At 47.7% G+C, this 14,690-nt stretch overlaps 1 protein-coding gene across 1 annotated transcript in view; it reads left to right on the top strand.

Moving 5' to 3' along the window:
• trim9 (tripartite motif containing 9) overlaps window positions 1-14,690 on the top strand; it is a gene marked incomplete at its 5' end in the record, with an annotated part of 101,625 nt that overhangs the window by 20,259 nt on the left and 66,676 nt on the right. Inside the window, 4 exons of the mRNA XM_055862534.1 lie at window positions 1,079-1,189; window positions 4,724-4,877; window positions 5,348-5,493; window positions 12,830-12,968. Coding sequence (XP_055718509.1) covers window positions 1,079-1,189; window positions 4,724-4,877; window positions 5,348-5,493; window positions 12,830-12,968 — 550 coding nt within the window. The remainder of the gene's footprint in view (window positions 1-1,078; window positions 1,190-4,723; window positions 4,878-5,347; window positions 5,494-12,829; window positions 12,969-14,690) is intronic.

The following is a 14,690-nucleotide window of genomic DNA, read 5'->3' as shown; positions in this document are numbered from 1 at the left end:
AAGGATTAGACCAAAATGCAGCGTTGGAGTTATACATATTATTTATTACAAGGAACAGACGAAGACGGAAAAACTCTTGAACAACAATACAAAACAACAAACGAAGTAGACAGACCTGGACTACGAACTTACACGTAACGAAGAACGAACGAACCAGTACTGACTACAAACAAACGAACGAACGATACAGTCCCGTATGGTGCAACAAACACAGATACAGGAAACAACCACCCACAACAAACAATGTGAAAACACCTACTACCTTAATATGGCTCTCAATCAGAGGAAATGAAAAACACCTGCCTCTAATTGAGAACCATATCAGGTCACCCATTAACCAACACGAAACACATAACATAGACTGCCCACCCAAACTCACGCCCTGACCGACTATCACATACAAAATAACAGAAAACAGGTCAGGAACGTGACAGCGGCCGTTTCTGTGATACTCGATCCGACATACCTGGCACAGACGATCATACCACGCTCAAATTTAGCTAAGGTCACTCGTTTTACCCGTTCTAACATTCAATGGAACAGTAACTGAATGCCTCGATGCCTGTCTGCCTGATTTATATAGCATGCCACGGCCACGTGACTCACTGTCGGTAGGAGCGATCCATTGTCGTGAAAGGGGTGGTGTACCTAATAAACTGTGCACTGAATGTATGTTATAAGCTAATGATCCTATCATCTGCTGTTTCCATTTCCATTTCCAGACAGTAGGTTAACATTAGGTTAACATTAGGTTAACGTTAGGTTAACGTTAGATTAACATTGGGTTAACATTAGATTAACATTAGATTAACATTAGGTTAACATTAGGGACTCATTAGGTTAACGTTTCAAACTGCGAGGCATAAAGTGGCCTTAAGATGGTCTCCTCCTCTGGTCCTCTCTTCACTAATTACCATTTTGTTATCGATGCCACTTTTTCTCTCCTCTCCTTCTCTTTTCTCTCTCCCAGGTGGTGAGGAATCAGAGATCTCACTGTACGGGCTACAGGGCTGTCTTTACAGTACTGTGTTTATGTCATTGACTTCTCTCTCCCTTCTTCGAACCCTCTCTCTCCCAGGTGGTGAGAGATCAGATATCTCACTGTACGGTGAAGCTGCGTCAGACGACAGGCCTGATGGAGTATTGTCTGGAGGTCATCAAAGAGAACGACCCCAGCGGATTCCTACAGGTCAGTAGAGAACGACCCCAGAGGATTCCTACAGGTCAGTAGAGAACGACCCCAGAGGATTCCTACAGGTCAGTAGAGAACGACCCCAGAGGATTCCTACAGGTCAGTAGAGAACGACCCCAGAGGATTCCTACAGGTCAGTAGAGAACGACCCCAGAGGATTCCTCCAGGTCAGTAGAGAACGACCCCAGAGGATTCCTACAGGTCAGTAGAGAACGACCCCAGCGGATTCCTACAGGTCAGTAGAGAACGACCCCAGAGGATTCCTACAGGTCAGTAGAGAACGACCCCAGAGGATTCCTCCAGGTCAGTAGAGAACGACCCCAGAGGATTCCTACAGGTCAGTAGAGAACGACCCCAGAGGATTCCTACAGGTCAGTAGAGAACGACCCCAGAGGATTCCTACAGGTCAGTAGAGAACGACCCCAGAGGATTCCTACAGGTCAGTAGAGAACGACCCCAGAGGATTCCTACAGGTCAGTAGAGAACGACTCCAGAGGATTCCTACAGGTCAGTAGAGAACGACCCCAGAGGATTCCTACAGGTCAGTAGAGAACGACCCCAGAGGATTCCTACAGGTCAGTAGAGAACGACCCCAGAGGATTCCTACAGGTCAGTAGAGAACGACTCCAGAGGATTCCTACAGGTCAGTAGAGAACGACCCCAGAGGATTCCTACAGGTCAGTAGAGAACGACCCCAGAGGATTCCTACAGGTCAGTAGACAACGACCCCAGAGGATTCCTACAGGTCAGTAGAGAACGACCCCAGAGGATTCCTACAGGTCAGTAGAGAACGACCCCAGAGGATTCCTACAGGTCAGTAGAGAACGACCCCAGAGGATTCCTACAGGTCAGTAGAGAACGACTCCAGAGGATTCCTACAGGTCAGTAGACAACGACCCCAGAGGATTCCTACAGGTCAGTAGAGGGCAGTAGAGGGCAGTAGAGGGCAGTAGAGGGCAGTAGAGGGCAGTATAGGGCAGTGGAGGGCAGTAGAAGGCAGTGATGGGGATTCCTCCAGGTCAGTAGAGGGCAGTAGAGGGCAGTGATGCGGATTCCTCCAGGGCAGTAGAGGGCAGTGGAAGTCAGTAGAGGGCAGTAGAGGTCAGTAGAGGGCAGTAGAGGGCAGTGATGCGGATTCCTCCTGGTCAGTAGAGGGCAGTGATGCGGATTCCTCCAGGTCAGTAGAGGGCAGTGTGCCAAAGCTGAGTGAACTGACGTCATTACAACCAGTTTACAGTCAGAACTGGTTGAAATCTGGTTGTAATTGAGTCCTTGTGTGCGACCAGTTTTTGGTGTCTGTGTTACCTGCCGTCACTCACAGCTACAGCTGGTGTGCATACGGTACTCTCTGGAACCCAGGCCTTTGGCTACATCGGTGTTACGGAAGATATTATATGCTCATTTGTAGTTACAAGGCCGTAGCATTTTTTTTTCAATGTCACATCGTATGGCGTCAAATCAGCCTCTAAAGTCCACTGAGACGAGAGCGCAGAGGATCCCACGAACAGAGGATGATGCTGCGAATGCACAGACCAGTCGAGAGCACAGAAATGCGGTACAGAAAGCAGAAGTGTGTCCCGCGAGCGGACGAGACAAACTTGAGAGGTTTACAGGTATGACTTTGGGCGAGCAAAACAGAATTGACACAGATCAAAAAAATAAAATAAAAAATGTCTGAATCAAAAAATATCAAATCAAATCAAATGTATTTATATAGCCCTTCTTCCATCAGCTGATATCTCAAAGTGCTGTACAGAAACCCAGCCTAAAACCCCAAACAGCAAGCAATGCAGGTGTAGAAGCACGGTGGCTAGGGAAAACTCCCTAGAAAGGAGTATAGAACCGTAAGCAAAGGGAACATGGTTGAAATGTGTCGAACATTCACATGAAAGCATCAAAATTGTCCACCAATAATAGTCACATGTCTTTGTCAACTTTTCATCCTTGGGGCCTCCCGAGTGGCGCAGTGACATGTGACTAGTTCGTTTTTAGAAATATATTCAACACTTCCAACTTAGTTAATCCACTGACCACCGCAACATTTGAGTTAACTTGCTCATATCAAGCAACACATACAAGACCATTTGTGGAAAAGTAGAAAGAGCGATTCGTGGGCCTGTTTTTTATTTATTTTTATGATTGAACAGTGAAACTAATATGTACTGGTAGCTAGCTGGTGAGACTTTCATTTTAATTTGGTGAACACGCTGAAGCTGGGTTTCCCAAGTCGTTCGTTCGGTGCTAACCGCTCATACCGGCGGGCACGAGCTAGCTGAACAGACGGCTCGGTAAAGCGTCTGTGTGACGTCACGCACTCAAGAAGGCTCAACTAATCACCCGACGAGTTCTATGTCGAGACTCATGATTATCCACTAGATAACACAGCCACAAAGTCCAAATGAGCTGTATCGTAAAACTTAATGAAAACAAAAAATAGGTTATACTCTTCGAAAAAAAGGTTTCTTTGGCTCTCCCCATTGGATAACCATGTTTTGTTCCCAGATAGAACCATTTTTGGTTCCAGGTAGAACCCTCTGTGGAAAGGGTAGAACCAAAATAGGTTCTACCTGGAACCAAAAATGGTTCTTCAAAGGGTTCAGCCAAAGAACCCTTTTAGGTTCTAGAGGGCACCTTTTTTCTAAGAATGTAGGATTAGGCATGAGGTTAGCAGTGCGGTTAAGGTTTAAAATCTATTTTTAATAAGATAAATTGTAGAAATAGGTGTGGTTTAGCCATAATAATTATGACTTTGTGGCTGTGTTAACTAGTGACTGCCAGAATGTTCACCTGGAATAAAATGATAGTTAAAAGATTTCCGTTGCTAGAGCAAGATGTCTTGGTGTCAAGAGGAGAAATCCATGTGGGGATGCGATGTATTTGGGGGGCAGTAACTTCTGAGTATCGCTGAATTAAAATAAATATATATAAAAAATAGTCTCTGCTCTCAAATTAATGTTTTGCACGCAGCACCGGCAATGATATTCTGCTCTCTGAAAGTCACAAGCAACTCAAGTTTAATTTGCCACCCCCCCTCCCCCATCCCCCCGCTGCCTGTGCGCTCGCGGCACTCATTTCGCTACACTCGCAATAACCTCTGCTAACCATGCGTATGTGACCGATAAAATGGGATTTGATTTGACTCGTCCTCCGCTCAAGGACCCACCCGTCTTCTCTGCGCTCTCAGTATTTGCTTGATCAATGACGTTTCATCTTGCCATCTCGCACGCAATGGACTTTAGAGTCTGAGTTGACGCCATATAACATCGGCTTTTAGAAAATAACTGAGGAGAGGTTTTTTTTTTTCGTTTAGAAGTGTCTGAGATTAAATCCTCTGTGACCCTATCTGCAGCCCATATTGCCCCCTATTCCCTACATAGTGCACTATTTTTGACCAGGGCTCTAACCCTAACCTTACTTCTAACCCTATGGACCCTGGTCAAAACTAGTGCACTATGTAGGGAATAGGGTGCAATTTGGTACAGATATTTGACCCTGTGTGACCCTCTATGCAACCCTGTTCCTCCCCCCCAGATCTCAGACGCCCTGATCAGGAGGGTGCACATGACGGAGGGTCAGTGGGGGAAGGGAACCCTGACCCCCAGGATGACCAGTGACTTTGACCTGACCCTGGACAGCGGACCCCTGTTACAGACCATCCACCAACTGGACTTCATACAGATGAAAGGTAGAGAGGGAGATGGAGAGGAGAGGAGATGGAGAGGAGATATAGAGGAGAGGAGAGGAGAGGAGATGGAGAGGAGAGGAGAGGCTGGGTGTATAAATGGGTAACAGTGGTATATGGCCCACCCTTTGTAACTATACAGTAATAACTGTAGAAACCGTATTGTATTAATACATAGTTAGAAAACAGACAGAGCTGAACCCACAGAATGAGGTGAATGCCTTGAGAGTTTATTAGTCTGTACATAATCGTTACCCTAAATGGAAGCCATTAATCTTGTAGAGAAGGGGGTGATTAGTGAGACCACTGCCTAGTTAGAAATGTGGTCAATTTGTTTTATACCATAGGTTGATTTAAATTCTCTCTCTCTCTCTCTCTCTCTCTCTCTCTCTCTCTCTCTCTCTCTCTCTCTCTCTCCCCTCCCCTCCCCTCCCCTCCCCTCCCCTCCCCTCCCCTCCCCCTTTCCCTTCCAGTTCCTTCTGCCCCCATGCTCCAGCTAGAGGAATGCTGCACCATCAACAACAGCGCCACATTGTCATGGAAACAGCCGCCTCTATCCACCATCGCTGTGGACGGATACATCCTGGAGCTGGACGATGGCAATGGGGGACAGTTTAGGGTGGGTGTTGTCATAGTAACGTGGGACAGTTCAGAGTGGGCGTTGTGTCTCCATAGTAACGGGGGACAGTTCAAGGTGGGTGTTGTCATAGGAACAGGGGGATAGTTCAGGGTGTGTGAAAACCGTCCCTCAGTGTTCAAAACACACAGTATAAACCTAACACACTGAAAGGATTTGAGCTACAATTAAAGCTGTGTCCTTCACTGTTTAACAGTAGCTCTCTCCCTCATTGAGGCTGTATTCAGACCTGAACAAAGAGTCTCTTATAGGGCACCAGGGAGGGAGGGCAGCAGTGGAGAATGTGAAAGCCAGGCATTGTCATTGAATACCCGTCTGCCTCACAGGTCGTTGTCCCCGCTGATGTCGTGTGTGTGTGTGTGTGTGTGTGTGTCTGTCGTGTGTGTGCGCCTGTCTTGTGTGTGTGTGTGTGTGTGTCTGTAGTGTGTCTGTCGTGTGTGTGTGTGGATGGAACCCTCTGATTGATGCGGGTCATGTGACCGCGAGGGAGTTCAATGACACCGCGTCAGGAGGAAAGGCCTGGTCCTTAACACAACTGCCAGATGGGATGGTCTCACTCACTCACACACACACACACACACACACACACACACACACACACACACACACACACACACACACACACACACACACACACACACACACACACACACACACACACCTACACGACACACACACACACACACACACCTACACGACACACACACACACACACCTACACGACACACACACACACACACCTACACGACACACACACAGTGCCACCCCCAACACACACACACAGGAAGTGTTATCCCCAGATCAGAGGTCTAGCTGCAGTCTGCCCTGGAGGTTATAGCTCTGTAATCTGTATGTCTAAAGCCCCTCCCAGACCTGTAGTCTAAAGCCCCTCCCAGACCTGTAGTCTAAAGCCCCTCCCAGACCTGTAGTCAAAAGCCCCTCCCAGACCTGTAGTCAAAAGCCCCTCCCAGACCTGTAGTCTAAAGCCCCTCCCAGACCTGTAGTCTAAAGCCCCTCCCAGACCTGTAGTCTAAAGCCCCTCCCAGACCTGTAGTCAAAAGCCCCTCCCAGACCTGTAGTCAAAAGCCCCTCCCAGACCTGTAGTCTAAAGCCCCTCCCAGACCTGTATGTCTAAAGCCCCTCCCAGACCTGTATGTCTAAAGCCCCTCCCAGACCTGTAGTCAAAAGCCCCTCCCAGACCTGTAGTCTAAAGCCCCTCCCAGACCTGTAGTCTAAAGCCCCTCCCAGACCTGTAGTCTAAAGCCCCTCCCAGACCTGTAGTCTAAAGCCCCTCCCAGACCTGTAGTCTAAAGCCCCTCCCAGACCTGTAGGCTAAAGCCCCTCCCAGACCTGTAGGCTAAAGCCCCTCCCAGACCTGTAGTCTAAAGCCCCTCCCAGACCTGTAGTCTAAAGCCCCTCCCAGACCTGTAGTCTAAAGCCCCTCCCAGACCTGTAGTCTAAAGCCCCTCCCAGACCTGTAGTCTAAAGCCCCTCCCAGACCTGTAGTCTAAAGCCCCTCCCAGACCTGTAGGCTAAAGCCCCTCCCAGACCTGTAGTCTAAAGCCCCTCCCAGACCTGTAGGCTAAAGCCCCTCCCAGACCTGTAGGCTAAAGCCCCTCCCAGACCTGTAGTCTAAAGCCCCTCCCAGACCTGTAGTCAAAAGCCCCTCCCAGACCTGTAGTCTAAAGCCCCTCCCAGACCTGTAGTCTAAAGCCCCTCCCAGACCTGTAGTCTAAAGCCCCTCCCAGACCTGTAGTCTAAAGCCCCTCCCAGACCTGTAGTCTAAAGCCCCTCCCAGACCTGTAGGCTAAAGCCCCTCCCAGACCTGTATGTCTAAAGCCCCTCCCAGACCTGTAGTCTAAAGCCCCTCCCAGACCTGTAGTCTAAAGCCCCTCCCAGACCTGTAGTCTAAAGCCCCTCCCAGACCTGTAGTCTAAAGCCCCTCCCAGACCTGTAGTCTAAAGCCCCTCTCAGACCTGGAGTCTAAAGCCCCTCCCAGACCTGGAGTCTAAAGCCCCTCCCAGACCTGTATGTCTAAAGCCCCTCCCAGACCTGTAGTCAAAAGCCCCTCCCAGACCTGTAGTCAAAAGCCCCTCCCAGACCTGTAGTCTAAAGCCCCTCCCAGACCTGTAGTCTAAAGCCCCTCCCAGACCTGTAGTCTAAAGCCCCTCCCAGACCTGTAGTCTAAAGCCCGTCCCAGACCTGTAGTCTAAAGCCCCTCCCAGACCTGTAGGCTAAAGCCCCTCCCAGACCTGTAGTCTAAAGCCCCTCCCAGACCTGTAGTCTAAAGCCCCTCCCAGACCTGGAGTCTAAAGCCCCTCCCAGACCTGGAGTCTAAAGCCCCTCCCAGACCTGTAGTCTAAAGCCCCTCCCAGACCTGTAGTCTAAAGCCCCTCCCAGACCTGTAGTCTAAAGCCCCTCCCAGACCTGTAGTCTAAAGCCCCTCCCAGACCTGTAGTCTAAAGCCCCTCCCAGACCTGTAGTCTAAAGCCCCTCCCAGACCTGTAGTCTAAAGCCCCTCTCAGACCTGGAGTCTAAAGCCCCTCCCAGACCTGGAGTCTAAAGCCCCTCCCAGACCTGTATGTCTAAAGCCCCTCCCAGACCTGTAGTCAAAAGCCCCTCCCAGACCTGTAGTCAAAAGCCCCTCCCAGACCTGTAGTCTAAAGCCCCTCCCAGACCTGTAGTCTAAAGCCCCTCCCAGACCTGTAGTCTAAAGCCCCTCCCAGACCTGTAGTCTAAAGCCCCTCCCAGACCTGTAGTCTAAAGCCCCTCCCAGACCTGTAGTCTAAAGCCCCTCCCAGACCTGTAGTCTAAAGCCCCTCCCAGACCTGTAGGCTAAAGCCCCTCCCAGACCTGTAGTCTAAAGTTCCTCCCAGACCTGTAGTCTAAAGCCCCTCCCAGACCTGGAGTCTAAAGCCCCTCCCAGACCTGGAGTCTAAAGCCCCTCCCAGACCTGTAGTCTAAAGCCCCTCCCAGACCTGTAGTCTAAAGCCCCTCCCAGACCTGTAGTCTAAAGCCCCTCCCAGACCTGTAGTCTAAAGCCCCTCCCAGACCTGTAGTCTAAAGCCCCTCCCAGACCTGTAGTCTAAAGCCCCTCCCAGACCTGTAGTCTAAAGCCCCTCCCAGACCTGTAGTCTAAAGCCCCTCCCAGACCCCTCCTCTGTGACCCCATGCTTTGTTGAAGCAGCTACTTATTGCCCTTGAACAATGCCTTCTGTATAATAGCAGGGGAATCTGTAGCACTGACAGGCTGCTGAACTGTATAGGAGCAGGTTACTGGAGAGACTAAGTCTATAGAACTGTATAGGAGCAGGTTACTGTATAGGAGCAGGTTACTGTATAAGAGCAGGTTACTGTATAGGAGCAGGTTACTGTATAAGAGCAGGTTACTGTATAGGAGCAGGTTACTGGAGAGACTAAGTCTATAGAACTGTATAGGAGCAGGTTACTGGGTAGGAGCAGGTTACTGTATAGGAGCAGGTTACTGTATAGGAGCAGGTTACTGTATAAGAGCAGGTTACTGTATAGGAGCAGGTTACTGTATAAGAGCAGGTTACTGTATAAGAGCAGGTTACTGTATAGGAGCAGGTTACTGGAGAGACTAAGTCTATAGAACTGTATAGGAGCAGGTTACTGGGTAGGAGCAGGTTACTGTATAGGAGCAGGTTACTGTATAGGAGCAGGTTACTGTATAGGAGCAGGTTACTGTATAAGAGCAGGTTACTGTATAGGAGCAGGTTACTGGAGAGACTAAGTCTATAGAACTGTATAGGAGCAGGTTACTGTATAGGAGCAGGTTACTGTATAGGAGCAGGTTACTGTATAGGAGCAGGTTACTGTATAAGAGCAGGTTACTGTATAGGAGCAGGTTACTGTATAGGAGCAGGTTACTGTATAGGAGCAGGTTACTGTATAGGAGCAGGTTACTGTATAGGAGCAGGTTACTGGAGAGACTAAGTCTATAGAACTGTATAGGAGCAGGTTACTGTATAGGAGCAGGTTACTGTATAGGAGCAGGTTACTGTATAGGAGCAGGTTACTGTATAAGAGCAGGTTACTGTATAGGAGCAGGTTACTGTATAGGAGCAGGTTACTGTATAGGAGCAGGTTACTGTATAGGAGCAGGTTACTGTATAGGAGCAGGTTACTGTATAGGAGCAGGTTACTGTATAGGAGCAGGTTACTGTATAAGAGCAGGTTACTGTATAGGAGCAGGTTACTGTATAGGAGCAGGTTACTGTATAGGAGCAGGTTACTGTATTGGAGCAGGTTACTGTATAAGAGCAGGTTACTGTATAGGAGCAGGTTACTGTATAGGAGCAGGTTACTGTATAGGAGCAGGTTACTGTATAGGAGCAGGTTACTGTATAGGAGCAGGTTACTGTATAGGAGCAGGTTACTGTATAGGAGCAGGTTAGTGGAGAGACTAAGTCTATAGAGCTGTATAGGAGCAGGTTAGTGGAGAGACTAAGTCTATAGAGCTGTATAGGAGCAGGTTACTGTATAAGAGCAGGTTACAGGATAAGAGCAGGTTACTGTATAGGAGCAGGTTACTGACAAAATGGCACCCTATTTCCGGTCACAGTAGTGTACTACATAGGGAATAGGGTGCTGTTTGTGACTAAGTAGTTTCCTACATAGGGAATATGGTGCTATTTGTGACTAAGTAGTGCACTACATAGGGAATAGGGTGCAATTTGTGACTAAGTAGTGCACTACATAGGGGATAGGGTGCTGTTTGTGACTAAGTAGTTTCCTACATAGGGAATATGGTGCTATTTGTGACTAAGTAGAGAACTACATAGGGAATAGGGTGCTATTTGTGACTAAGTAGTGAACTACATAGGGGATAGGTGCTGTTTGTGACTAAGTAGTTTCCTACATAGGGAATATGGTGCTATTTGTGACTAAGTAGTGTACTACATAGGGAATAGGGTGCTGTTTGTGACTTAGTAGTTTCCTACATAGGGAATATGGTGCTATTTGTGACTAAGTAGTGCACTACATAGGGGATAGGGTAATGTTTGTGACTAAGTAGTTTCCTAGATAGGGAATATGGTGCTATTTGTGACTAAGTAGTGCACTACATAGGGAATAGGGTGCTGTTTGTGACTAAGTAGTGCACTACATAGGGAATAGGGTGCTGTTTGTGACTAATTAGTTTCCTACATAGGGAATATGGTGCTATTTGTGACTAAGTAGTGTACTACATAGGGGATAGGGTGCTATTTGTGACTAAGTAGGGTACTACATAGGGGATAGGGTGTTATGTGTGACTAAATAGTGCACTACATAGGGGAAAGGGTGCTATTTGTGACTAGAGAAAGGCTGTTGGAAGCAGGAGCTTGATTCGCTGAGGTAACACTCATTATTGACTGTGTGTAACCAAAGTCTATTGAACCCGGGGGCCTGCGATCTGGGCCGCGATTTGGGCCGCGCAAACCGACCAACCAATAGAGAGACTTGACGTCCATGGATGGATATGGCCAGGTTAATCTACAATATACCGACACAAACACATCCACACAATGTAATATACAGGACAACAGTAGTCTCTCCTGCCAGCAAGCCAGTGTAGCAGATGGGGATCTGTGAAACTCATATCTTAGCCTGAAGATGGGGGGGGGGGGATCGTTTGATGAGTAACCTTGCTGGGTCTTGAAGACGTGTGTTAGTGTAGCAGATGTAATATACAGGACAACAGTAGTCTCTCCTGACAGCAAGCCAGTGTAGCAGATGGGGATCTGTGAAACTCACTCTTCAGCCTGTAGTTTCGCCCCTTACGTAATTGAAGAATGCCTTTTTTTAATTGGACGAAGGATTGGACTGCTTCCGGAGGGCAGTCACGTGTGTTTGTGAGGCCTGAGTTCCTGAGTTTAAGCCTCTCGGTATGAGCTGAATCAAGGGGAAGCGGCAGTCGCTACACAAGCAGCGTGACGTCCTTTTACACACCCGATTTGGTTCTGGCTTCTGAGATACTACACAACTAGCAACACAGTGACTATTTGATTCATACAACAGGACAAGACACACAGTAACGTGCACCTCAACTCAAACACAAAAACAGACACCCAGAGAGAGAGAGAGAGAGAGAGAGAGAGAGAGAGAGAGAGAGAGAGAGAGAGAGAGAGGGAGAGGGAGAGGGAGAGGGAGAGGGAGAGGGAGAGAGGTTAGCTGTCCCTCTCTGCTCAGAGTCTGAGGTTTGTGTCCTAAATGGCCCCCTATTCCCTTTATAGTGCACTACTGTTGACCAGGGCCACATAGGGTAGTAGTGCACTGTATAGGGAAAAGGGTGACGTTTGGGACGTAAACAGTGACTGGACCCTACTGCTATTTATACTACACGGTCTAGTGTAGGCTCCTACTACTGCTATTTATACTACACAGTCTAGTGTAGGCTGCTACTACTGCTGTTTATACTACACAGTCTAGTGTAGGCTGCTACTACTGCTATTTATACTACACAGTCTAGTGTAGGCTGCTACTACTGCTATTTATACTACACAGTCTAGTGTAGGCTCCTACTACTGCTATTTATACTACACAGTCTAGTGTAGGCTGTTACTACTGCTGTTTATACTACACAGTCTAGTGTAGGCTGCTACTACTGCTATTTATACTACACAGTCTAGTGTAGGTTCCTACTACTGCTATTTATACTACACAGTCTAGTGTTGGCTCCTACTACTGCTATTTATACTACACAGTATAGTGTAGGCTCCTACTACTGCTATTTATACTACACAGTCTAGTGTTGGCTCCTACTACTGCTATTTATACTACACAGTATAGTGTAGGCTCCTACTACTGCTATTTATACTACACAGTCTAGTGTTGGCTCCTACTACTGCTACTGATGCTGCTATACCCACGTAGTCACGCTCATGTGTACAAACTCCCTCTTTCTCTCTCCCTCTCTCTCTTTCTCCCTCTCTTTCTTTCTGTCATCAGCACTGAGTCTAAATCGGCCATTCTCTAATTTTTAGACAGATAGGTAGAACACCCCTCCCTCTGTTAGCCTTGGGTGGTATAGCTGGTAAACAACTTTACTCTGTCTGTCTGTTTGTTGTTGAACAAGCCCACATTTTAACCCATTAGACCAAGAGGACATCCTGTTTATATTGGTTCTACTATCTTTGTTGTGACCACAACCGTCAAGCTTTGTACGGCCGTCCTGTTTCGAAAACAGAATGTAAGCTTGCGAGAACGTGACGGCCGAACGAGGCTCACCACCACAATCCCAGCGCGATGACTTTCTAACAGGAATTGATAGGAAGTTGTCGATGGTTCTAACAGGAAGTTGTCATGTTCCTTACAGGAAGTGTACGTGGGGACGGAGACGATCTGCACGGTGGACGGACTCCACTACAACAGCACCTACATGTCGAGGGTCAAAGCCTTCAACGCCAGCGGAGTTGGACAGTACAGCAAGACACTGGCCATGCAGACCTCCGAGAGTAAATGCCACCGCCACACACTCCGTTGACAGGGAATCTACAGAGCTTATGTAGTGCACTACTTTTGACCAGGGCCCATAGGGGGACAGAAGGAGTGCACTATATAGGGAATAGGGTGCTATTTAGGATGCAGATATGGACATAACCTGGTCCCATACTGTCTGTACTGTAGCCAACTCCTCTATAGTCTAACCTGGTCCCATACTGTCTGTACTGTAGCCAACTCTATAGTCTAACCTGGTCCCATACTGTCTGTACTGTAGCCAACTCTATAGTCTAACCTGGTCCCATACTGTCTGTACTGTAGCCAACTCCTCTATAGACTAACCTGGTCCCATACTGTCTGTACTGTAGCCAACTCTATAGTCTAACCTGGTCCCATACTGTCTGTACTGTAGCCAACTCCTCTATAGACTAACCTGGTCCCATACTGTCTGTACTGTATCCAACTCTATAGACTAACCTGGTCCCATACTGTCTGTACTGTAGCCAACTCTATAGACTAACCTGGTCCCATACTGTCTGTACTGTAGCCAACTCCTCTATAGACTAACCTGGTCCCATACTGTCTGTACTGTATCCAACTCCTCTATAGACTAACCTGGTCCCATACTGTCTGTACTGTATCCTCCTCTATAGTCTAACCTGGTCCCATACTGTCTGTACTGTAGCCAACTCTATAGTCTAACCTGGTCCCATACTGTCTGTACTGTATCCAACTCCTCTATAGTCTAACCTGGTCCCATACTGTCTGTACTGTAGCCAACTCTATAGTCTAACCTGGTCCCATACTGTCTGTACTGTAGCCAACTCCTCTATAGACTAACCTGGTCCCATACTGTCTGTACTGTATCCTCCTCTATAGACTAACCTGGTCCCATACTGTCTGTACTGTATCCTTCTCTATAGTCTAACCTGGTCCCATACTGTCTGTACTGTAGCCAACTCTATAGTCTAACCTGGTCCCATACTGTCTGTACTGTATCCAACTCCTCTATAGACTAACCTGGTCCCATACTGTCTGTACTGTATCCTCCTCTATAGACTAACCTGGTCCCATACTGTCTGTACTGTAGCCAACTCTATAGTCTAACCTAGTCCCATACTGTCTGTACTGTAGCCAACTCCTCTATAGACTAACCTGGTCCCATACTGTCTGTACTGTAGCCAACTCTATAGACTAACCTGGTCCCATACTGTTTGTACTGTAGCCAACTCTATAGTCTAACCTGGTCCCATACTGTCTGTAATGTAGCCAACTCTATAGACTAACCTGGTCCCATACTGTCTGTACTGTAGCCAACTCCTCTATAGTCTAACCTGGTCCCATACTGTTTGTACTGTAGCCAACTCCTCTATAGACTAACCTGGTCCCATACTGTCTGTACTGTAGCCAACTCCTCTATAGTCTAACCTGGTCCCATACTGTCTGTACTGTATCCAACTCCTCTATAGTCTAACCTGGTCCCATACTGTCTGTACTGTAGCCAACTCCTCTATAGACTAACCTGGTCCCATACTGTTTGTACTGTAGCCAACTCCTCTATAGACTAACCTGGTCCCATACTGTCTGTACTGTAGCCAACTCCTCTATAGTCTAACCTGGTCCCATACTGTCTGTACTGTATCCAACTCCTCTATAGTCTAACCTGGTCCCATACTGTCTGTACTGTAGCCAACTCCTCTATAGACTAACCTGGTCCCATACTGTCTGTACTGTAG

This window comes from Salvelinus fontinalis, chromosome 15, assembly GCF_029448725.1.
Source record: "Salvelinus fontinalis isolate EN_2023a chromosome 15, ASM2944872v1, whole genome shotgun sequence".
Classification (NCBI taxonomy): domain Eukaryota; kingdom Metazoa; phylum Chordata; class Actinopteri; order Salmoniformes; family Salmonidae; genus Salvelinus; species Salvelinus fontinalis.
Note: the sequence above shows the minus strand (reverse complement) of the source record. Positions and strands in the feature narration are given on the sequence as shown.